The sequence below is a fragment of the Rhopalosiphum maidis genome, chromosome 1 (assembly GCF_003676215.2).
Source record: "Rhopalosiphum maidis isolate BTI-1 chromosome 1, ASM367621v3, whole genome shotgun sequence".
Classification (NCBI taxonomy): Eukaryota; Metazoa; Arthropoda; class Insecta; order Hemiptera; family Aphididae; genus Rhopalosiphum; species Rhopalosiphum maidis.
In genome coordinates this window covers 79,165,391-79,191,788 of record NC_040877.1, presented here as the reverse complement: position 1 = coordinate 79,191,788, position 26,398 = coordinate 79,165,391, and the positions used below count along the sequence as shown (strand labels likewise).

General features: G+C 33.4%; 3 protein-coding genes across 4 annotated transcripts in view; 1 reads left to right on the top strand and 2 right to left on the bottom strand.

Annotated features, from left to right (window-relative positions):
- Positions 1-348: 348 nt before the first annotated feature.
- On the top strand, positions 349-1,738 carry LOC113557849 (flavin reductase (NADPH)). Its single transcript, XM_026963390.1, has 4 exons — positions 349-709; positions 816-980; positions 1,083-1,172; positions 1,249-1,738. The coding sequence occupies exons 1-4, from the start codon at positions 637-639 to the stop codon at positions 1,536-1,538; spliced, it is 618 nt and encodes a 205-aa protein (XP_026819191.1). The 5' UTR covers positions 349-636; the 3' UTR covers positions 1,539-1,738.
- Positions 1,693-8,791, bottom strand: LOC113557848 (signal recognition particle subunit SRP72). The gene is made up of 12 exons (XM_026963388.2): positions 8,481-8,791; positions 8,279-8,393; positions 8,075-8,212; positions 7,360-7,477; positions 7,099-7,295; positions 5,660-5,930; positions 5,390-5,599; positions 4,810-4,971; positions 4,578-4,736; positions 3,817-3,962; positions 2,505-2,711; positions 1,693-1,882 (listed from the first exon to the last, which is right to left on the bottom strand). Exons 1-12 carry the CDS (start codon positions 8,575-8,577, stop codon positions 1,762-1,764), a joined length of 1,941 nt encoding a protein of 646 aa, XP_026819189.1. The 5' UTR covers positions 8,578-8,791; the 3' UTR covers positions 1,693-1,761.
- Positions 8,792-14,045: 5,254 nt separating this feature from the next.
- LOC113559434 (homeobox protein prospero) overlaps positions 14,046-26,398 on the bottom strand; it is a 48,020-nt gene continuing 35,667 nt past the window's right edge. The window contains exons 1-4 of one of the 2 annotated variants that reach the window (XM_026965260.2): positions 21,335-24,553; positions 20,217-20,371; positions 17,499-17,643; positions 14,046-17,046 (exon numbers count right to left, since the gene is read on the bottom strand). In XM_026965260.2, the coding sequence (XP_026821061.1) occupies positions 16,867-17,046; positions 17,499-17,643; positions 20,217-20,371; positions 21,335-24,553 (3,699 nt within the window). In that variant the 3' untranslated portion in view covers positions 14,046-16,866. Of the gene's footprint in view, positions 17,047-17,498; positions 17,644-20,216; positions 20,372-21,334; positions 24,603-26,398 lie in introns of those variants that run through there. The other variant, XM_026965259.1, reaches the window with a different exon arrangement.

Here is a 26,398-nt window from a genome sequence, read left to right as displayed (position 1 = left end):
TTGATTCCAACAAGCGACTTATATCCGTGAGTCTCATAAATGGCGTCTCCTGTATACATTGATATTAGTGAGGGGATGTGGGGGCAAACCCCCCTCGGCTTATATTGCAAAGAAATATTTAAGCCCTCCCCCCCTAAAATTCAATCAAATCTCCGACTATGGTCTTGCACACTTCACGCTCAAATATGAATTACTTATCTATTATTGATATTAAAATGTTAGTGGTCGGAACAATCGTAACTCGGAGTAGTACACGAGTATTAATTATATATATATATATATGTCTGTGGAATAATGTGATAACGTCTTGTTGGGCCGGACGGGCGGGTACTGGGTGGCACGTCAAGTGATAACAGTAAAAAAAAAAAAAAAAACCGACGGCGGTCAAGTGTTGACCGGATACATATCGTTAAAAATTAAAACGAAACGTGATTTTTATTAATATTAGTTTTTTTTCCCGTCAATCGTCATACCTATAAATATTTTCAAATTGTGTCGACTCATCGTCCGTCGGCATTGAAGTAGCATTTAATCGTCAATTTGTTCGACGACGTCCACGTTTCTCGGTTCACAGCCGTCGGTGTCCGTATATCAAGTGGTGGTTTGCCCAGTAGTTATACTCCAACGATCAAGAAAATGAAGAAAATCGCGATTTTTGGTGCCACCGGCATGACGGGACTGTGCACCGTTGAAGCTGCTTTGAAACTAGGTAAGAATTGAAGAAAATTATCTAGAATATGCAAAGTTGACGGTTTTTTGAAAGATTTTTTGATGATTTGTCGGAATACGACACTAAAAAAACTATGTTTGCGCAGGTTTGGAAGTCAGGGCTCTCCTGCGGGACCCCAGTCGTATGCCCGAAGAACTTCGTAAGCAAGTGGAAGTAGTCACTGGTGACGTTCTGGTCAAAGAAGATGTGGACAAGGTCGTCGAGGGCAGAGATGCGATCGTTGTGACTTTAGGAACCAGAAACGATCTGGGTAAGATAGTATTAAATAAAACAAAATTAGGTTGACTTTGAGTGGTTACTAGCCATATGTGGCCAATCATATATACATATAATAATGAAACTATTTTTGCAGCTCCTACCACAATGATGTCTGATGGGTTGAGAAACATTTTGACAGCGATGGAAAAGAACAATGTGAAAATCGTATCGGTGTGCTTATCCAGTAATTATTTTTGCAATATTATAAAGTTGTATATATTTTTTTTCGATATCACCATTAAACACTTGGTTACTTTCAGCATTTTTATTCTATGATAAGCCTAAAGTGCCAGCAATGTTCCATGGCATTAACGATGATCACGAGCGAATGTTGCATTTGCTACAGGCAACTGAATCTTTGAATTGGATTGCTGTGATGCCACCACACATTGGCAGCAATCCGTCAGGCGATTACAGCATAGAAATCGGCTCATCACCTGGTCGTGCCATATCGAAATATGATCTTGGAAAGTTTATGATTGAATGTTTATCTAAACCCGAATACTACAAGCAGAGATGTGGTTTGGCGACCAAAGTACCGGCTCCATGAATTAAAAATTTAACTAAAGCGGTGTGTTAGGAAATTCAATTTGTTATATAATGGAATCAAAGTTTTAAGACCAAATGGTTATCTATAATTTTACAATAACTCAATATGTAATGGAATAGATGAGGAAATATATTATATAATATATTAAAAAAACTGTTGATGAAAAATCTGATATTTATATTATAATATATTATTGTTTATTGGTTAGTAACAAATGATGCAATTATTTTCCCTTCTTCTTCTTTTTATATTGTCCACCTTTTCGGTGTTGAAGTCTGGGTGCATTCTCGGAAGGCACTTGAGCAGTCTGAGGTTTGGGTTGAGCGGCAATATTTTTGATGTTGCTAAGAAAAATAATAATATAATATAGTACTTAATTTTTTTTCGTATACTATGAAATTTGCAGTATGTAAGTTGGTTGGTACTAAAATTAAATAAATACATATTTTATACGAAATATTCTGAATTATATTTGTTATATACTCTTATTGATAATGGCAAATTTTATTTGTTTTAAAGAATAAATTTAATAAAATAGTAAAATGTATTTATTTAAAGATAATATCATGTTTGATAGAAGTTATAATTTTAGATAATTATGAAGTTAAAAATAAAATAAAACAAATTAATTTTTATACATTAGGTCATGAGTTAACTCAACCAATTTTTAACATTTTTAGTATTTTTTGAAACTATGAAATTATTAATTTAAATTTAATAGTTGGCTATAATTTAATTTTATATACCGACTTTATGGTCATTTATTTTTTATAATTAATATAAATGATAAATGATAATTGCCAATTCAAACATATTTATAGTCATAACATTTTTTTTAAAAACGTATAGCTAATGAATTATACAGACCATGTCTAACATAAAAATTAATTATGACTTAAAAATAATTGATGTGATGAGAGAAGATTGATTAATAATTGGTCGTAATTAAATAAAAATTAAACTCACAATTGTTCACTTGATACATTACTGGCCCCTTGTGTTCCTTTGCCAATTCCTGTTTCTTTGTTTCTCCTATCTTTCTTTTTGCGATATCCAGTACGTTCGTGTCTTGGCAACCAACGTTCCGGATTAGGAGGCACGTCTGGGTTGAAATTTTTGGGCAGTATAATCTTTCTCTTCTTCTTACGTTTCTTCTCCACTTCTGTCTTAGATCTATGTAATTAATAAGACATTAATAATAATAAAATAAATATTGACTTTGGCTAGAGATAAATTGGCACAAATAGTAACTTAATAATAATAATAATAATTATTATTATTATTCAATGATTTATTTAGGTTAGACAGTTTCATTTTATCTATTAGGTATTATCTAAAATTACACTTTTCTGATTTTTTTTATAGCTAGAACTAAAATATTTTAAAAATGTTTAATGACATAGATTCAATTAAATTTTTTTTAAGTATTAAAGATGGCGGTCTTAATGTCTTATAGTATGTGATCCACCAGCAATATTCTACTGGATGTTGTTTGTATGCAGCTAATTTTTATACAGACTTATAATTATCTTTAATACATATGGTTTATGATTTAATAATAATAATAAATCAATTTTTAAATTTTTAATTAATAAAAATGTTGGGGCAAACAATGAAAATGCTAAATGTAACAAGATTTTAAGTGAAATGAGTTTGAAGGATGTAAGAAGAAGGGAAGAAAGAAAAAGTCTATGTTACAAATGAAAATAATGTCAAACAACTTATAGCTTAGGAGAGTTAATAAATATATTTTATCTTCATATTTTTTATTATAGTGTTTAGCTATCTTTATTATAATATATTTTTTATTTTACAAATTTTTATATTTTTATCATTGATTAGTATTAAAATTTTGCATCTTGAGATAGAAGTTTTTGTGGAGTAATTGTTATCCTACATACATTTTTTTTTGAAATTTTAATAAAAATATCATAATTTAATTTAAATTTTTGATTTTGGAATACTAGTTAAATAAATGGTAAATCTCATACTATATTTGTTCATTCATTGGTAGACTACATAGTACATACTATATGACAGCCTTAAAGATCACATATATAACCATTTAATACAAGGTTATTTGTATTTATAGTTTTATTTAATAAATATTATTCTTTTTATCAAAACAGAAAATAAGATAAATGCATTTTGTTAATATGGTAGTTAAACAAACCTCCAATCAGAGTTATATGCACTATTGAACAAAAATTGTATTTTCAAACTAAATTTTATTTCCAACCTATTTCTGATTGATAATTAGTTTTTATTGAATAATTACCCAGCAAAGTCTGGTTTCAATGTGGATTTTTTGATTAATTTAGATCCCATCATCCAGTTAGTATTTTCAAGTAAGTCTATATCAGTATCTTGGAGGTCCAATGGTGGAAGCTGTTTACTGTACATTTGAGCTTTTTCCGGGTCAAACTAGAAGTAAAAATAATAATAAAATTTTACATTTTTCAAAATATGCATGTGACCATTTCAAAGTTTAAATAATTAATCTATGTTAAATTAGTGGTTATTTTGATATTATGTATTTTAGTTTATAGTGTAGACCTTCATTTATATTTTAAGAATTATTGATAAAACATTTAATTTGATATAAATGTTAATGAAAATATTAATTTTATTTTAAGTCAACTTTTTTTTCACTTAAGTAATTGCATATCAACTAAATTATTTGTTAATAACCATAAAGAACATGCCATAAATGTAACAACACTGATACCTAGATATAAATACTGGTGTGTCTTATAATCTTATTTCTATACATACAGAAGATTAGTATGTTTGAAATTTTGGATGAGATACTTGGTTTATTCAAATTTTACTGCTACTACTAGTTTATATAAACTGAGCTGTTGTATACTCCCATCTTTACATAAAGTTAAGACAGGAAAATTCAGCGTGAACACTACTATATAATTTTATTATATCATACAGTTAACATTTAATTGTGATTATTACTCATATTAATTTTAAAGAAAAATACAATTTATAATGATTATTAAATGTTAAAAATAAATATATTTATTAAACCTGTGTGTAAGCGATGATAAGTTGCGCCAAAAACTTTTTATTATTAGGATTTAATTCAAGTAGTCGCGATAGCCGTTTAGCTGCTTCCTTGGGATCTTGTTCCCGTAAATGTAATTTGGCAAGTTGTTTTAATAAAATGGTAATCTTTGAATTATCCACCTATAAAGTATACAAATGTTTATAATTCATTCTAAATAGTTGTGTTTAATGTTAAATAAAAATCAAATGTTACCTCTTTTTGACTGTACCAAGACAAAGTGTCATTAAACAAGTCAGATGCCGCTTTAAAATTGTCAACATTTAAATACAGTGTTACAAGTGTACTCACAATTCCAAGTTTATACTTAAATTCATCAAGATTTTCCAGTAAGGTAATCGCTTCATTAGTGTCATTCTAGAAAATAAAAAATAATATATACGCATAGTAAGTAGTCAATATAAACAAATTTTCATTTCTTTTATTTTTTTAACTTAACTATTTAAATTAAGTAGGATAAATGTATCACATAATACATTTAAAAGGTATTAATCTAGTGCTTAATTTAATATTTTAACATTTTAACACTTAATTTCAAAACGACTGTGGTTATAAAAAACAATATGAAGATAATGGGAACAGGGCCTTATTCTAAAAACAGAATCAAGGAAAATGTCCATAGTGTGAAATTCATAAGGTCAAGGGAAATTTTGCTTTAAATACGAACTATAGTCATCTTGAAATAGTGAAATATAATAAAAATAAGGAATTAGGATGTGAAATCAATTATAACATTGATTAGTTTTGATTCATCATTAATGTAAAAACTTTTTACCTGCATTAATAATAATTTTACAGCCACCAAGGTACAATTAAGTTTAGCAGTGGGATTTTTTTGTTGGTAAACAAACTTCTTCAACAAGTCAATAGCTTCGGAATTTTTGTTTTGACGCCATAGCATTACTGCTTTTAATAGTGTAATATCCTCAATTAGATCTGGATATTTCTTTTCAATGTTATTGCACAATTGAGTACACTGGTCTAACTAAAAATAAAAAATAAAATAAATATTTATCATTTATATTTTATGTGACTATCTTATTACTTGATTAGTGATTAACGCAAAACGACAATGGTTTAACATGACTCTTTTCAACTGCCAGGTATTCAACTTTTGAGTTAATTCATCAGACAATGTTGACTTCAGTTTTTTTTTCGAATCAAATACATTGTGTTCTCGATTTAAAACTACCAAATTATTTGAAGCAATAGCTAAAGATCCAATATCTTTTGGTTTATATTTTAATACTTCAGTGTATTCAGATTGTGCTTCTTTATCACGGCCTAGTTTTTGTAAGCAATAAGCCCCTTGTACTCTGAAAAAAAAATGGATTCGTTCAATTTTGATAACAAAAATGTATTGTTTTGTTGATGCCACAAATGTTAAAATCTATACAATCTATCTATCTATCAAAATGATATAGAAATTAGTTATATATTATATTTATTGATTACACTTATATTTTATTTAGTATGAAAAATAAAGTTTTGTTGTTTATTTTTAGATGATTAACATAATACAGTTTGAAAATTGTAATATGCAATCTATTATATTAATCATAACAATATGTTTATATATTGTTAGAAGGTACTTTTAAAAATAATTACTATTATTGTTATTTCCCTAACAGTGTATGTAATTACAATACATATGATCACTGCAAAAATTAAATTGTATTTGAAATAATATCTAAGTTTAATTAACAAATTTTTAATTTGCATACTATATTGTTTTTCACACCGAATTTGTAACTTGTATACTAAATTAAATTTAATGATTTTATGTAACTAAACAATGTAAAGTAGTAGAGGTTTAAGAGCAAGTCTATTTCAAGACAAAAAAAATTACACAAAATGAATTTTACATATTACATACAGAGTGATTCTTTTATCATTAAACACTCATTATTTTGTCAAGTATTGAATTTTTTTTTCAAAATATTTTGTATCGTGCTTTTTTCACTGTATGAAATTTTTATTTTTTTCATCCTTGTATTTAATAATGAAACCATTATCAACTTTTGATTTTCAAATGGCAACCTACATTTTAAATGTACTAAATTATAGGGCTGTTTTTTTTTTTTATGAATTTTAACGTTAAAATTATTATTTTTTGTTGATTTTTTAGTGAGATATAGCATTTGAAAGTTCAGTGGTTTTCGGTTTTTATAATACTTCTTTTTTCTAAAGACCAGTAATAATGGTTCATTAGAAAATAATGATTCTAACGTTAAAATTCATAAAAAAAATAGCCCTACTATTTTATGACATTTTAAAAATAGGATACCATTTGAAAATCAAAAGTTGATAGTGGTTTCACTATTAAATAAAAGGGTGAAAAAATAAAAATTTCCTAGAGTTTGAGAAAATGCATGATACAAAATATTTTGAAAAAAAAAAGTCAATAATTGACAAAATAATGAGTGTATAATAATAAAAGAATCACTCTGTATTATATAAATAAATAAATCAATTTATGATTACTTAATAGCTGTCAGCTCTTCTTGAATTTCTTCTTCTGTCGCTTCCTCCTCTTCCAATGTACTTTTACATGATTTGGCAGCCTGATCGAGTAAATCTTGAGCCTTTTCAATCTCTCTTCTTTCAATTAGCACACATGCAATGTTATACATAAATTCATAAGTGTTGTGTTGTTTAACAGTTGGAATGTCATATTTATTCTAAAAACAAAATGTAAAATTAATTATTGAATTAGTATGACTTATAAAAAACTAAACAACTTACCTCTCCTAATTTAGAGAGTTGAGAAATAACGGCTGTTAGATTTGATTCCCTTTCGTTTGTAAAACTGTCTTTACTTTGTTTGATAATATCTCGATACATATCAAAACATTCATTGTACCTAAAATTATTAAGAACAATGTAGTATAAATTACAAAATACCATACTCTTTAGTACATTTTATTTACATAATAATATACCTATTAAGTCTACTTAGTTAGGTAAGTTTTAAGATTGTGTTGAGACTTCACATATTGATAAATAGTTAACCTAGATAAAGTTAAATGTATAGGTTTTATATAATTTTAAACAAATAATAATCTCAATTATGGTCAGTCAGACTAAGAACCTTGGGTTTTTGATTTATGTTGTTGTATGGTTGAAACGACATAAAAATAAACACAATTACGTTACAACTAGTCTTTTTAGGGACTAATTGAAAAAAAAAAGGAAAAGTGATTAACTATAAAAAATATAATTTATAAGTGTACTTATTAGGTAGCACAAACCATACATATTTAAAAACAAAATATTTGGTGATTTTCAAAGGATTTTGAATTTCAATGAATCATTGTTTACTTAGTAGGCACCTATTTAGTCAAAATAATTTATTATTAAGGATTAAGAGATAGCTTGAATATATTTTGTAAGTAGTATACCCATTGATTGTTTATCGACCACATAAGCTAAATATAAAATATTAAGTAGATTATTTTACCTTTCCAATTTATATAGAATTTGAGCTTTTAACTCCTTAAAGCTCTGTGCTGGATTAGGTTCTTCATTTATTAGATCTAATGCTTCTTCAGAGCGGTTTAAACGATACAAACAATAAGCTTTTTCAAATGAAAACTTTCTAGAAAATGATAACACAACATTTAGATAAATGAAGATTATGAACAAGTCAATATAAAGTATTTACTGTGATGCTTCATTCTTCAGTATGTAGTTGTATGCGTCTTCAATCTGATTCAGATGGATCAGACACACGACTTTTGATTGAACCAACGACAACTCTTCAGGAAATTGGGGTATATCTACGAACAACGAATATGCAAAATCAATATTTGTGACAAAAAAAAAAAAAAAATAATAATAATAATAACAACTATAAAACTACTCACGTTTCTCGACAAGTTTAATGATCCTTTTGTATTCTTCGGCCGAGTCCAACTTTTCGATTTCCGAAAATACGGAATTCAAAATGGATATCTTGGACATGATCGCTACGAGATGTCCCTGTGCCAAAGGATTATTTCAAACCAACATTAAGTTACAAGCGATGGGTTCTTAAAACCTATCAAATCGTACTCTTTAGGTATATATTACGAAAACGATTTACGTACACTACACAGTATACGATAATGAAACTGTGAAAGTATCATACGGGATTTGCATAATAACAATATTTTTATTTTATTATTAAAAACTAATGAAAATTCTATAATATTATCAATAGACGAATGGTGATATCATATTTTTGATGACGTCTTATCACGTCATTCGGAGCGAGTGTTACTTACCGTTACCGTGGTCGGAAACGTGCTAAACATGTTTCGTTTACCGCTTTTTTCAAATTTCGCTCGTCCACTTATCTCGAAATATATGCGACATCGTCTAACTTTAAAATAACCCACCACGTTAAAGATATTCTGGTGTAATGATACATACTTTGTCATTATATTATTTTCATTAATTTGAATTTATTATTGTTGTACAATCGTGTTATTATAGTTTTAAAATATGTTTATTTTGTTATTTTAAAAATGTTTAATATTAAAATTAATGATTTATTGATTTTAAAAATTATAAATTGCTATCTTTTTAATTATAATGTAAATAAATAAATAGTGTATCAATGACGGTGTATCGAATTAATATATTGATTAACTATAGAGTTACAATAAATTGAATAAATTATAATAAACTGTAAATGTCATTATTTATATTAGTGTTATATTGACACTGACTCCACATAAAAGATTTTGCCACAAATTTGTTCGACTCTTTCAATGTATTCTTTGAAATAACAGATGATCCCGAATTTTGGGGTTTGAAGAATTTATCAAAATGTGTTATCGACACATGTACTGCAATAATAAATAAATAATTTATATAATTATAAAAACTGTATAGACATATTTATTCCAAAAAATCTTATTTTTTATCACTAACATAAGTAACATATATTATTAAAATAAATATGACGTAGAGTGCTCAATTCGGGTATTTTGTATTGGATTATAAATTCGCAAAGGTTTCTGCAAAAGGATGTTCCAATCAAGGTCGACCTTACGCAATATATTTTGTGATACATAATGAAAATACCATTGTACTGTTAATATTGTTAATATATTTATATATTGTTAATACTGAATATTTTTCTTAAAATATTTTCTAACTTGCATTTAAAATTTAAATATTATTTCTACTCATCGATATGTTTAGTACGTATACTTACCACTGTACAAAACACTGTTATAGACATTCCAGAAATATATTTTATTAAGCACCAATAATGCTACCATAAGAATGTGACGTTCACCGACAGGTTTTGTAATGTTCCCCAAAAACACGAGTAAGCTACTCAGACTAAAATATACTATAAGTTAAAAAAGTGTTTTGTTTTTGCTTATATTGTTTATAATATCATAGTCTAATTTATTTGTTTAACAAATAAAAATTGTATGGTGTTTCTATATATAGTATTTCAATGAAGATTTTCGTCACAGAAAAAAAAAATTATCCAAGACATTACCCGAAATATGTTTTAAATGAAAACGTAATCGATTGAACGGTAATATAATTAAATTAAATTAAAGAAAATATAAATTAACTACATTTTAAAACGAAAATGTAATTTATTGATTTACGTTTATTAAAAAAAAAAAAAAAAACAAAAGCTAAGTTGAAATAAGATAAATTTTTTACTTTCCAGCTTTGTCTATATGTATTGTATACCTTTAATTTTATTAATGTACCAAAAAAAAAGTTATAATTTTCTGGAAGATTGGATATAGTTTTTACTTTTTGTTATGCATACGTACATTAGTTGAAATGCGTAATGTGCGTAATATATTATTAGCACATTATACGGTTTACATAATAAAAAATAATAAATATATATTTTAATTTTTATGCATATAGCTCATCAGTGTAGTATTGTAAATATTGTATGGTTATTGGTTAGATTAACTTATAAAAAAAAAAAAATGAGGGCCAATGCACCACCCTGCCCCTCCCCGCAAAAAATAAATAAGGCGCCACTATAGGTGTTGTAGACATTGTCTAGAAAACTCTTAAAATTATGATTAAACCATTTTAACTACTATTATTAATATTATCAATTGTAACTAAGAATACTTAAATCGACAAAATTGCATGCACTTATTATTTAGGTATTGTAATTATTTATAAGCATTAGTTATTAATATTAGGTTGTACAACATTATTATAAATCAATATTTTCGTTTTTGGTCTGTCATTAATAATACGCAAATCACGCACGTAAGGCATACGTCTGGTTGCCGACCTCCGCGTCTGCACGGCGAACGAGTTACCAAGACGACGTCGTCTTAACGTAGACAACGCACGAGGTTTTTTCGGTTGACTTTTCGTCTTCTCCCCCAGCCACTCCCGAGCTCGCGGTCGAGGGCCATAAGTAATTTGGTCGCTTTAAAACTAATCCGAGGAATGTTGATCGAGGCTGAGTGTGTAGGTATATGTATATAACGTGCCATGGCATATGCACGTTCGATGCGGTCCCTCGCGCTCGCTACACGAGTAGGGGTAGGATTCTTCTCGAGTTTAATTGATTTCTTTTCGGGTTATAGGTTCGACGAGTCGGGCTGCCGAGCGCGTCGAAACTTCCCGGCGACTATGTATAAATGCGTTTCTTTTCGGAAAAGTTTGCACAAACGCCAAGATCCTGCTGCACCAGTACACCCACATACACCCGCAAACGAGCAGGACTGATGTATTTCCGATCGACAGTATATCATAGGAATTTTACTTTTAACTAGTTTTAACTGATGCAGTACTACACGGCTTCAAACTATTTTTTCATTATTATCCGAGTACAGATGTGTACAAAGAATCATTCAACAATTATCAAGCGTTCTCGACTCCTTTTTAATACATTTATTAAAATTTTGATTTTTGGAATTTTTAAGTATAATTCTTTAAAACCATTATTTTACGTATTTAAATACATTTTTTTTTTTATTAAGAAGAAGAAGAAGAAGAAGAAGAAGAAGTACCCTCAATATAACGTTAAATAAGCCTTGTTTTTGAAATGAGGACCAATCTTTTTTTATACTTTAAATTGTGAACCAGATGATTTTTTCAATTGTTGATGCACAGAGATTGAAATTCGAACCATTAGTTTCCAACAAACTTTTCTTGTTTCCAACAGTTATTTATATTTATTTGTTATTAGATTGTTACACTTGGACCAAACTGACAAATCATCATTTTCAAAAAATAATATTAATTATTTTAATTTTTAAATCATTGTAGCGTTATTATATTCTAAACCAATTTTCTTTACTGCACTTAAAGTGTAATAAATCAGTATAACTCGTTTGAAACGAATATTTTTCTCCGTATTAATTCTTCACGTATTTTAGAGTTAAAAGTTTAAAACGTGTATTGTCAAAACGATATGTTAACTCATAACTCGACGTTTTTAACGTAACTGAATTTTTTTGACCAACTCAAATTAGTTTTTTAAACAACTCTCCCGCCTTTTTTAAAAATATACATTATCATAATAATGTCATATATGCCCGTTGCAAGTATTATACACTGACATCGCGAATAAAAGAGTAGTGCATATAGACAGGTGTGGAAACTGCAACAACATAATACATAGATACACATGGCTTTTATGTTTAGGTCATTTATATTAGTTTACTTTTGTTTTTTTTTATTAGGTACATATTATCATAAAAAAAAAATAAAAACAAAAACAACAAAACAAACGAAAAAAGATAAAATAAACAATTTTTATATATGAGGATTACATGTACATCATCATTGACATATAATATAGTTATATTATATAGTATAATGCGATAATAACTATTATTTCATACATAAATGAGGAGTGTGACGTGTAATGCGCGTGTTTCCGGAACATATACACACATATAATATATATATATATATAAATATAATATACATGTCATCATTACGATTAGCTTAATATGGTTTGACAGTTATTACAATTGAATTAGGTATAAGTACCTATATATACTGTTAATCGTGATTGATAATATATGTGTATATATGTATATATATATATATACAATATAATAATACAAGAAAATAATTTTGACTAATGTTATAATAATAATTATAATAGTATAAAAAAACACTAACGAAATAAAAAATAAAAAATGCCTTGTTAATATCGTATTATAAACAGATACCCCGGGCCACAATTTTTTCGTCGTTGTTTTCTGTATAATAATAATAATAATAATTAATAATAATAATATGTCAAATCGGAAAAGGAAAAAAACTTGAACAAAAGTCACGCGACATTTTTAAGACACCGCTTCGCCGGATCGTTCGGCAACGTGTGCGCCGTACACAATACCGTAAAAATGTATACGAAAAATAGAAAAAAAATCGTGTTTAGATTTATATCATTTTATAATGATTAGTATTCGTTATGTAACGGAAACGGAAAAAAAATGGGTAATAATATTCTAAAACAACAGAAACTGTAGGATAAAGCATGCTTAAATATATATAATACGTATATATGGGCACAAACGGCTTAAACTATCTTGCGGGAAAGGAGCGAGACAAACAATAAATACGTTAAAATCGACATGTAAAAAGTCGGATGTATTTGTGATAAATTTCAGAAGTTCTACATAGTCCCCCTCTCCTGAGCCCTCCGACTCCTATTTGCGCCTCCTATATCAATATTAAATTATGCATTATCGTTGAACGACGGACGGGTAAATCATATCAGTCTTGGGAAACGAAAACAAAAAACTATAATAATAATAATAATAATAATAATAATAATAAACGCACTGTCGCGCGTAGACGAGAAGATGAGTAAAAAAAAAAAACGAAATAACACGTAATCGGAATAAAAACAATAATGAACGTATAATCTATAGTAATATCATATTATATTAGTATTAATTATACCTAATATTATTATTACATATAGTGATCGAGCCCAGGGCACATTTGCTTTCATCGAACTATTATTAAAAATGTTACATTATATTATTATTATGCGTATGACTATGAGTAATTTTTTTTTTCATATATGTTAATTATTGTAAATATAATATTATCCTAACACACTCGAAAAACTGTTCAACTATTTTCATAATTAAATAATAATTGTAAAACATAATAATATTATTATAAAACAAAAGACTAGTACATAGCTTATAGATTCTTTTCGTGTACACAGATATGAATTTAAGGTATACACTCCCGAACGAAAAAAACCATCAAAACTTAAACATATAGTTAACTCGTGAAAAAAAAAACCGGCAAAAATCAAATAAATCAAATTTAACACACTGTGTATATAATATTATTTAATATTTTATATGTAGTAAAAATGACTTTTTTTCAACCTGAAACCTTATCCGTTCTATTTTATTTTTATTATATTATAATGTATGTATTATGCGTAGTATATTTATTAGTAGTAGTAGTATTATTATTATTAGTAGTAGTAATAGTGAAAAAATCGAATAAAAAATAATATTAGAGTTATATCGTAATAATATAATAATAATAATATATCATATTATTGTTTAAATCTACAATGCCATTTTTTTAACGTGTTTGTCGTACAACAAACACGCTATTTTGTTTCTGTATATTATATAATTGTCGCACATATTTCCTATGTGCGTCTGTACCGGTTTAAATCTATAGAAAATATTATATAATATACGAATCCCCTGCGCAAATGTATATGTGTGTGTGTGTGTGTATGTGGGTGGGTGTGTCTATGTATAATATGTATTGCAGTCGACTCTCGTCGGTAACTGGAATTTTAAATTTTTTTCCTCGTTAAGCCTCTCGCGATAGTCGTGTAATTTTCATCAGTTTTCGGATGTAACGAACTGTCCGACGGCTTTTATTTTTTTCTAACCCACGAACTCCCGAGTTACCGAAAGTCTATCGCTGTGTACTATATGATTTATGTTTATAACTTTTCGGCTGTCTGTCTATCTGTCTGCGTCTATATGCGATGGTGTATATAATAACTGGGGTGATTGCGATCTGTATGTGTGTGTGCGTGTGTGTATGTGTGGGCGGGTGTAGGTGTACCGTCCGTCTTGCGGCGGACTTTCGCGACTCGCGTCTGTTATATTATTGTAACTATAATACTGAAACTGCGTTTGAAACTCGCGCGTGACGGGGGGACGGGGCGGATCGCTAAACGCCGAAATCCGACTGTGCAGAACGCCGGCGAATCGTAAGTCTTTGCGTTTTTTCACCACCCACCGAATTCGGCGCGTATATAATATATGTGTGTGTATATATATATATATATATATAATGTGTATTTTCTTTCTGTTGCTAATATTGTGTCGTGTAGCGTATAATAATAATAATAATAATAATATTATAATGTATTGTATAAACTGTCTGTGTGATGTATATAATTCGATAATATATTTATATATTATCGGTGTATCTGTCTGTTCTAAATATATCCGTTTGTGTGTATATGTGTATGTGTGTGTGTGTACCGAGGGTGGTTTGTATATACGGATGCGTGATATGCGTGGAAAATAAAATATACACGAGCGTAATAATATCTTGTCGACGGAAGAAGTAAAATATTTCGTCTGATACGCGCGGCGAACTAAAACAACGAAACAAACGGAACGAAAAAAAATTCTCAAATTATACAGGTCCCGCGCGGGGACACGTATATGTGTATGATGTGTGCGATGTCCTTCGAGTGTTGTATATAAGTTTTGCGCCTGTGTGTGTCTATAATAATATATAATATAATATAATGTTGTATAAGTATATAGGTACTCTATTCGTATAATATATTATATACATATATTAAATGTGTGTGTGATGATGTATGATGTATATAATATTATGTGTGTATATGCGATATTGTATTCGATTGTAAAACATGTTCGATGTATGTACTTATATTATTTGAGTATGTGTGAGAGTGTGTGTGTGTGTATAAATATGCACGTGTGTATGTATATATCGTGTGATAAATCGGCTGTATAGGAATATTATTGCTGTAATATTGTTATAATATTTGTGTTGCGAGTTGTAAACTGTCTGTAAACTGATTGTATTCTGAATATCATTAATATGTTATAATATCAAAGTTTATGTTATTGGAAGTGGTCTGTGTCTATGGGCGGAGGTACCGCGAGCGGATGGGGAAAACTATAAACGGTGATAATGATATTATATGTATAATAACGACAACGATAAAATAATAACGACGAAATTATAATATTGTAAGAACTATTATTAATAATATATATGATCCTTTTATTTTTTAATTTATTTGACTAGGAGAAACTCACCACACCAAAAAAAAAAAAAAAATAATAATAAAAATAAAATAAATAAAATAAAATAAAATAAACTAAAAAATAAAAATTACGCTAGATAATTATAATTGGAATAATGTGAGATCACGTGAGTGGGGGGGAGGGGGAGGGAGTATTTGAACGCCGTCGCGGGCGGATTTAATTTTGTTTAAAATTGTTTTTAGTTTGTTATCAAGTGCTATAAAATTGTGAAATAACAATATAACCTAACCTAAACATTGATGTAAAATTAAAAATAATAATAGGTACATAATAATCATAATGACAATAATGATAATAATAATAGTAATAATAATAATAATAATAATAATAATAATAATAAAATGGGTACCCCGTGTGAATAAAATGTAGTTTTTAACAATCAATTAATATATATAAATAATATGTTGTGTACATTAACCGACCCATATTTGGGGCAATAATATCTCTACTATACATCGTAATATTGGTTATTTTTTTTATAAATAAAAATTGGTGGGTCTCTTGTTCCCTATATACATTTAGACTATTCCATATACATATATATATAATTTCAATATATAGGTGATTATAATTTTTTCTTTTTAAAATATATATATAATTATATAAAAATAAAATAAGTAAAGATAAATTTAAATTTTTTGTACAACATAATATTAATTTTTCCTTTGTACAAAGAGACCGCCCTTAATGTTTTATAAAAATATTTAGAAACCAAAAAGTAAAACATAATGAATGTTATAAAATTTGTTTTCAAAATGACTGTACACAACAATGCATAAATAGAATATAATATAACCCATCACAAAAACTCATTGTTTTGAGCTTTCGTTTTTTTTTTTAATGAAAACGATAATAATTATTAAAATTTTTAAAAAAAGCACAGTTTACAGACGCGAGTCGAATGCGTGTATATAAATATATAATGTATATTATATATCGTTTATTCGAGCTGTTCGAGGAAGTTCGGAGACCTGAAGTACTCTGGCACCGTGTCGTCCATACGAGAGATGACCTTGTATATAGACTTTTTCCACGATTGTTCCGTATCCTTTCCGTTTTGGATAGCCACGAAAAATTCGCGTAAGGTCTGCTGGACCACATACTCAAAATTGCTAGGTGCCTGTTGGAAAAACAAAAAAAAAAATAAATAAAAATCGTGAACTGCCCGTAAAATACGATAAACGTAAACAAATAAAATATAATATAATGACGGTTAGGGTCGACTGGTCGAGCGATATGTGCGTATACTTCCGAATGTAACTATTATATCGGAAAATGTCGGTATAAATATATACATGTAAATTTACTCGTGCAATAATAATGCTGCATGCTATCGAAGTTAATCCGATTTTATTCGAATTTATATAGTCCTAGTCCTAGGATGTATTGTGATAAATAAACGTGGAGAATTTATAAATTGCTCATTGGGGAGTTCGAAAATAATTATTGTAATAATATGATGCCCATAAAATGTTCGCGAAAATCAAAAGAAAAAAATATATCCGGTTTTATTACCGGTTCAGGTATATTGCAATATATACACTCGTTTTTGTGGTGGCGGCATAGGCATACCTCAATGTGATTGTTGCGGTTGTAGTGCAGGTTGAGGACCCTGTAGATCTCGCTGTCCTTGTTGACGTGTATATCTTCGGATCTCTGCAAACCCTCGCTGACGGCTTGCCGTGCGTATTTTTCCATCTGAATGTAATAGAACTCTCTGTTCGAGGAGACAAAAAACGGACACCGTTAATACAATAATAATCATAATACCATGATGGGTATGGGTTACGTATATATATATAACATGATATTATTATAATTTATCATCATCGTTGTACGCGTAATTGGCACACTCGTCTCGAGCACACATCGGAAACACCGCGGAGCGCACGGATGTTATTACTAGGTATATAATATTATTATAATATCATCGTCGTCATCGTTAATATTATTATTATTATTATTACGAACGTTGTACGATGTGTTGCGGTGAAAAGACTACGCGGCGCAAAAGTTGTATACAATAAATAATATTATACGGTAGGTATATTATTTTACTACTTGCACGACGACGGTGGTGATGTTGATAGCAATAATAATATTGAAATCAGCGGATCGAGTCGATTCGAGTGCGGTGCACAATGCGTCGTACAACATTGCGCTTTTCCGATTACGCTCGCACTCAATACATCATATTATAATATATCATCATCATGTAATGTTATGCACGCGATAATATAATAGACACGCGCCCTGAATGATAATAATATTAATACAACGTGTAGGTAGGTAGATATGTATATATATATATAATGGCGAAGAACGGCCCCGCCGCTCGAAGACGGACGAGTACGCCTGAACGAAAGTATAGTGTGTGCGAATCACGAGTACATGTAATAATATGCATTGATATACACGATGATGATGATATTAATTTAATACAATACGATATTTATACATTTATAATTTTATACGAAGGTACAGACGGACGACGGTGGCTGTCGGTGAAAAGCCAATCATTTCTACGGTGGCTGGCGGAGTACAGATGCTTGTGCGTTAAAACAAATTCGCCGTTTTCGCTTCGTGCACCGCTATATATATATATATGTGTGTGCGTGTATAACGTATACCCGTGTAATACTGTAATATATTATTATTACTATTTACGAGTGTGTTTATAATATTACGGTTATGCCTCTCGTTCGGCGTATGCTGTGCGTATCGAGGAAAATCGCGAATGCGGCGATATAGGTACGTGTACCTCTTGACAAGGCTGCCGGGCAAGTTAACGAGATTTTTTCAACGGAGAGTTTGGTTAAAAGTTTACGGGAACAATTTGAAAGAGTTTCGAGTTATGACGGTTTGCTATTTTTTTTAAGTTCAATAAAGTCAGGGGTTATACAACGGAAGAGTTATGAGCAACTTACAATGATTTTACTAACGTCTTGAGTTAAGTTATTTTTTTTCAAATACAGTAAATATTATTTACTCATTATTGTGTATTATCATTATTCATTTTTTTATAATATTTATTATTTAATTATTTACAATTAAACGTGACTCGTTATTTTTAACGTTATTCTTAATCATTAAAATCGAGAATAAGCTAATACAAATTAGTAAACACTACCTTTATTTTTAAACTTTTTAACTCGTTTATGCCTAACATTGCCTTTTAACATTCAAGTGTTACGAACGGTGTTAACATAATTATTGTTATTATTTATTTTAGTTTTTTTACGCGCGATTTTCACATCCGAGTTTACTGCAGGTTCAAATCGCTACTTTGCCCCCTCGAAACGTCGCACACTTTACAGTAAATTTATTACACAATATTATAATATGTACTGTAGTCATAATAAATTGTTTATTATCATATTTGTCTCGTTCACGATGTCACTACAACTGCAGCAGTTTGTGTATAATACGTACGTTATTATATTGTAAACACGACCTGCACTATATGGCTATAACCACTAGTATATACACACGTATGCGGTTAAATATAAGAAACAGATGTGCTCAAGAATATTATATGCGACACGAACGTTTCGCGCTAATTAGGCGACTGATTCAAAAGAAATATTGTACAAAAATGTTAAATAAAGCGTTAAAATTCATCTCCGCGGCCCTAACCCATCCCGTACCACAAGCGTCGGGTAAGGAAACGAGACATAAACGAGATTATATTATTGTCATTATACACGTATTGCGCGTTTCGCTAATTTTTTTCGCCGACGATAATCTCGCAACAGCTCCCGTCCTTCGAATATAATCATAATAATAGCAATAAACAAATACAATATATTATTATATTGTGTGCTGTAAGTATGAGCGCACTCACACGGGTGCGTGTTTTATGTATACATAATATATATATATATATATGCGCACATCGTGCATACCGAGTTAAAATAATAAAATATATTATAATTATTTGCGCATTATTATGTCGAGGGGTGGATGGGAGGGGAAACACTTAAAGCAGGTGCTTTACAAAAAAAAATATATATAAATTTTTAAAAAATGGGACGTGGCCCGCATGCGGTGACGAAAAGAAAGCTGGAATTAATTTAACACCCACATGGTTCGGATGAATTACTTTTCTTCGTGTTTTATCAACCGTGCGCGTACGTATATGTATACGAAATGGGTATAAGGTTTTAAAAATAAATTGCACGTTTCGATTCAAAAACGTCACGACGACGACTCTCTTCCATACGATTACGCATTACTACATAATTTACTTAACGCTATATGAGATATTGTGCAGAAAGTTGAGGTGCTTACCTGAAGTTTGAGAACCATTTGACTAGTTGTGCGGTGTTGTTCTTGTTGAACTTGATATCGGGGAAGTACATCTTTAGGATGGCCGAGCTGGGGTACCGGACCCAGAAGAACATCAGCTTGGCTTTTCGCAAGTGCATTGGAGTCAGGGTTGACGAGTAAACATAACAGTTAGGGAAAAATCGTATTTCAATTTTCTTAGTGTATTATAATAATATATAATATATTAATAGATTAATATTATATTACATATAATCATTTAATCGATACATTGTAATAACATTATAATATATATTGCATTACACTGACAGTTAATCGTCGTCATTATTATTATTATTATTATTCAATTATCATCGTCATCGTCGAGCGTATAGACTTACACGCACGTACGCGTTTAAAGCGGTATCGTTTTCAAATCTTAGTAGCCGTTAATTCGATTAATTGCGAAAGTTTCGTTTCTTTTGTAGGTCTTCCGCGCGTGTTTGTGTAATGTATTTTCCTGGGGCTTCCCAGTGTCCTCCCCGAAAACCTCCCCGTATACGTCGCAAGTGTCGAGTTCCCCGTTGTTTTTATCCGCTTTTTTTTTATTTTCGAATGTTTTGCACCCCGGTCCCCGATGTTGTAAATTTAGAACTTATTGATTCGAAACAGATTTTTCGGGGAAAGTTGTATGCTTATAGTATAATATATTTTTATTTTAATACATTATTATTATAAAGTGATGTAGGTGATGTGGATAGGGGAGAGAAAGAGAGAGAGAGAGAGAGAGAGCACTAGCCCAATACACGTCATTTAATGTTCGATCGTTTTTTTGTGGGACACAAAAGTGTTTTTCGGAAATCCTACGATAATTTTTCGTAAACACGCGAATCGCTTTTACCCCCAAATACTTCTTACGGAATATATTATTTCATAATACACTCGATTTAATATTATATTACCCGCGTTCAGGTAAATAAAATATAAACGGAGTACACGGTAAGTAACTAATAATGATGATAATAATAATAATAATATAGAACCGAAACGAAATAACTTAATATTAACTTAATAAATATTATATTGTACGTATCGTTACCAAAAAATGTTAAATAGCTTTTTGTTTTGTATAAAAAGGATATTATAGGCGACATGCCGTCGTATGGTCCGTCCCCGGAATTGCACTCGGAAATGCGATCGACGCTGTCGTTGCCGCCGTTGCCCATGGACATGTCCATCCGGGCCTTCATGCTCATCAGGTCCGGCGACGAGTTGTGGTGCTGCGCGGCGGCCAGCAGGGCGGGGTGGAGCAGCGATCCGTGATGGTGCTGTGGTGGCGGCGGCGGTGGTGAGTCGGACATGCCGGGCGGGCTGGACGACGGGATGTGGTGCGGTACGCCCTGGTGCTGGCTGGTGTAGAACGGGCTGTACGGGCTGAACACCTGTGACTCGTGCAGGCTGGGGTTGGGTATGGCCACCGAAGTGGGCAGCGACACCGGCAACATGGGCATCGAGGGCGGCGGAGGTGGCGGCTGCGGAGCGGTCGGCGTGACCGACGGCGATTGCTGTTGCTGCTGCTGTTGCTGCTGCTGCTGCTGCTGCTGCTGGTGGAACGGCCGCTGTTGGGACGGCGGCGGCGGGGGCGAGTCGCCAGCCGTGGGCTGCATGACGGCGGACTGCTGCATGGCCTGCGTGCTGCCGACCGGTTGCTGCGCCCTGCCGTCCAACGATTGTATCGGATTTCCGTTGCCACTGTTGTTGTTATTGTTGTTGCTGCTGCTGCTGTTGTTGTTGTTCACCGAGTCCTGAGTGAGTATGCGATTGATGGCGCGCGGGGTGATCCGGGTGTCGGTGACCTTATGCCGTTTCTTTTTGGGTATCACCACCAGGCTGAGAGCCTCGTTCTGTTCGGGCGCCGGTTCGCGTTCCATGCAGAACGGGTTCAGGTGTGACGGAAGCCCGCTCATGGACGAGTACAAGGCGGCCGCCGCGGCCGCGTTGCTCAGACCGGCCGAGCCGTGCAGTTTTGGCGCAAACATTTGAGCGCCTCGGACGTGTCCGAGCGCCGCGGCAGCCGCGACGGCGTCCGCACCGTTGTAAAGGCCGGCTCCGGCGCCACACGTCGTGTTGACCAAACCGTTTCTCAATTCGGTCGGTCCGTTGCTGGGCATCTGCAGCAGACCGTTACTGCTACCGCCGTTACCGCCGCTACCGCCGCCCGTCACCGGCACCTGGCTCGTGGCGCCGTAACCGCCGCCGCCGACGCCGTTCATCATCTTCGACAGGCCGTTCACCAAACCGGAGCCGCGGTCGGCTCCGTGGCTACCGCGGTCGATGACTTTGGTCCTGGGCGACTTGCGGTCAACGTCTTTAGACGACAGTTGCATGTCCGCCGCGTCCGCCGTTTTGGACGGTTTGCGCTGCTGCTGTTGTTGCTGTTGCGCGAACTTGGCCATTATCGTGTCGATGAGCCCGGTTAGCGTGGTGGATATTTCGGACTTGAGTGCGTCCGCCAACAGGTCGAGGTCTGGGAACGGTTGTGCGGTAGCTGGCTGACGGCCGGACCCGGGCACCGCCGCGATCTTTTCGGGGGTTTCGGCAGACGCGGCTTTTTGCGGGTGCATGGGCGGTGGCACGTTCATCTGGTTGACGTGGTGTGCGTGATGGTGTTGCTGTTGTTGCTGTTGTTGCTGCTGTTGTTGTTGCTGTAGTTGTTGTTGTTGTTGGTGTTGTTGTTGTTGTTGTTGTTGTTGTAGCTGTTGCTGTTGTTGCTGCTGCTGTTGATGTAGCTGCTGTTCGGCTGCGATAGCGGCTTCCTTGGCCAGCCTGGCTTCCTGTTCCATGAATAGTTTGTGGCCGACTCCCTGCAGGTACATGGCCGCCGCGTTGTTGATCGCGTGGTGTTGGCTGTGAGTGTTGTGCTGCTCCTGGAGTACTTGCTGCTGGAGCAGTGTCAGTGCCCCGTTAAACGACGGGTGTATGGGCATGTGCGTTTGTGGCAGAAATTTGACCATTTTTGAAAAGTTTGGGTTGATCTGCTGGGCCGACGAGGGCATCATCGGAAGCGGTGTAGTACACTTCGGGGCGGCCGGCGGGCTGTGCCGCGCTGCCGATATTTCAACTTGTTCCTGTTCGACATCGCTACCGTCTTCGGGCTCGTCGTCGTTGTCCATCCTGGTGCACAGTTGAACGTACTTGTGTTGCATTTCCGCCAACTGTTCCTGCATGGTGCGCAGTTGATCCTTCAGCACGTTTTTCTCGACCATTTTTTGTCTGAGCTCGTTGGGGCTCAGCTCTTCGTCATCGTCGTCGTTGTCGTCGTCGTCCACGTCCATCGTGTTATACCGCTCGCTGTTGTCGTGCTGTTGAGGGTGGTACAGCTTGCGTTTCTTGCAGCCGTTGACCTGGACCGGCAACGACGGGCTAGACCTCATCGTAGACACGATGTTTTCGACCCTAGCTTTTTTTAACTCGTTTTGTTCGACTTTCACCTCGAAATCTTTACTTTGTTCCTCGGCCGCGATTTCTTTGGTGTCGGACACAGGCGAGCCCAGTGACCTCTCGGAATCGGTACCGTCATTAATGTCGTCCGCGTCGTGATCGTTGGTCACCGCGTTATTGTTGTTGTTGTTAATAAAATTGTTAACTGAGCTTACCTCGACTGGATCAACTGGCTTGCCGCTGCAGCTGTCGACGATGTCCGCGGCGGCCAAATTTTTGGCGGCGGCGGTGGCGGTGCAGTCGTCCGCGCCGCTGATATCGTTTTTGTTGCTGTTTATGTTGTTGTTGTTGTTCATGATACTGTTGTCCGGCGACGACGGGTCGTCGGAGTTGCGGAACTCCTGTTCTAGGGCGAGCAGTTCCTTTTTTCTGCCCTGTAGTATGTCACGGAGCATGTGATGAGCCAGCTCGCTGTTGGGTCCGGTGGCCGGCGAACCGGGTAGACCGGGCAGTGGCTGTGTAAGGCAGTCGGACGAGTCCATGGTCACCATTTCTTCTTTGACTTGACGGCCGATGAACTCGTTTAGCATTTTACCGGGCGCGAAGCCCTGGTTGAAGAAGTACTGTTGGTGGCCTTGGCCAAAAAATGCTCCGTAGAAGCTGGCGGCCTGATTGAGCAGTGGTGCCGAGGACACGATCGGTCGCGAACTGAAATTCGGAATGGACGAGTAACTGTTACGTGGCTCGCCGGCATCCACGCGCTGTCTGCTCCGCTTTGCCTTGTTCTTCAACAGTTTGTCGGCCGAACCGTCCAACGGATCACCCCCACCACCGATGCCGCCGCCGCCGCCGACGAAACACTCTGCTCCCCCCGCCACCGCCGTCGTCCCGAGGTTGCCGCCGTCCTCCTCAGATGACATAGCCGGCTCCGATTGGCGGTCCCCTTCCTTCGCGCATCAACCGGATCACCTGCACACACACACGCACAAATGCAAACGATTAATACACACACACATATAAAGATACAATAATAATAATAATATACAACAACTGTTTTTTTTCCCTTTTCCCCCACCCCGTTTATGCTTATTCGACTACCCGCGACGACGCCGCTGCCGCCGTTATAATATATAATATTATTGCCGCCGTCACTCACCTACAATTGCTACTATATACTCGTACACACACACACACACACATACACTCTAACATTTGTACATAAACTTATGTGCATTTGAATTTATTTACGCGAGTGTATGTGTGTGTGTGTGTGTGTGTGTGTGTGTGTGGGTACAATAAATACTGCAGCACAACACGCTGTAGTTATATACGCGTATACAATACCCTGCGGCTCGTGCCTTATGTCAAAAACCTAATGCATCTGCTCCTTCCGACCCGCGTACACGACTATTTATATATATACATGTACACGTTAATATACGACTATTATTATTAATGCGCCCACAACGACGTACTTAATCAAATCAAACACGATATTACGCTCGAGCCCAATCAATAAAAGTCTCGCGGCCGGAACTGTATTATTATATAGGTACGCCTAATATGATGTAGGCATCACTGTATAGCGTCTCAAAACCCGAGATCTACGAGGCTGAATACTCTAATATAATAATTGCAGGTAGGTAGGCTATTAAACGAATGCCGTCTATCGAGGCGTATTCCGCCTAATAATAACGATTAACGGCAACAAGTTTTTTTTCAATCGATTGATAGTGACGTTTTCGAGTGCACTCGGCTCCCAATTATGTTTATAAAATCTACACGAACCTAAATTAGTCTTAAACAATATTTTACCTTTATTTGAAAACCATGATACTTTTCAACCGCGATTCCTCCGAGTGTACTTATCTATATTATTATACGTAAAGACATTCACGAAATCCCGAAAAGAAAAAAATAAGTAATCTCGGACCAGCGTACCTAAAATCCCTTATATTATGTTCTGAGAGGATATAGTATATGTTGAACGATTAAAACATTTTACGCCACAGATTTTTTTTCTAACAGTAAAAACAAATATAATATTATATACCTAAGTGTATACAACCAAATCATGGTGTGTGTTTTTATAATGTATTAGGTTAATATAATTGTTGACAATGTATTTAATTAACGCGGCTGCGTGTGCACACACCTAATACATACACACGCGCTCCCGTGGTAGTTACTCGTAGTAAATTTATTTCGAAAAATATTTCCCGATTAGTTCATAAATCAAATGACTGCGTTTACACACTGCACACTTTTCTTGACTTGAATTTGTACAGTAAGTTTGTGCCAGCTGCAGAGCTATTTAACTATAATTTTACAAATATTTAATATTAAAATTCAGTAATTGGGTACGTGTATAATTGTCTCGTTGTCATAATTTATTTCTATACAATTATTTGTTTCAAAGTTTTTTTTCACGTTACATAATATGTTTTCACGATTAACAGATTTTCGCACATAATAAAGTATTCGGGGTTTTAATAATAATAATATTTAACAATAAATGTTGATCGCTGTCTCGAGCTCCGCGCATAGGTGTTGATAAGATTTACTCCCTAATCCATGATATAATAATATATTGCCACCAATAAACGCTAAATCTTTTATATTATTAAATTGTATTCCACTTGTTTTTTCGGTATGTACATTGTACACGCTGTCGATTATTTAAATCGATTGTAAACATTAAAAAAAAAGGTTTACGTATCGTGAATTTTGTATTTAATTTGGTCGCTTAAAGAAGAAACGTCGAA

Bases quoted from the DNA above. Each gene is read 5' to 3' on its own strand.
- LOC113557849 (XM_026963390.1), top strand. From the start codon at position 637: ATGAAGAAAATCGCGATTTTTGGTGCCACCGGCATGACGGGACTGTGC. The intron at 710-815 runs GTAAGAATTGAA...ATGTTTGCGCAG, and splicing joins TGAAGCTGCTTTGAAACTAG to GTTTGGAAGTCAGGGCTCTC. The intron at 1,173-1,248 runs GTAATTATTTTT...GGTTACTTTCAG, and splicing joins CGTATCGGTGTGCTTATCCA to CATTTTTATTCTATGATAAG.
- LOC113557848 (XM_026963388.2), bottom strand. From the start codon at position 8,577: ATGTCCAAGATATCCATTTTGAATTCCGTATTTTCGGAAATCGAAAAG. The intron at 7,296-7,359 runs GTAAGTTGTTTA...TTTTGTTTTTAG, and splicing joins AACTCTCTAAATTAGGAGAG to AATAAATATGACATTCCAAC. The intron at 3,963-4,577 runs GTTTAATAAATA...TTTTACTTCTAG, and splicing joins TTATCATCGCTTACACACAG to TTTGACCCGGAAAAAGCTCA.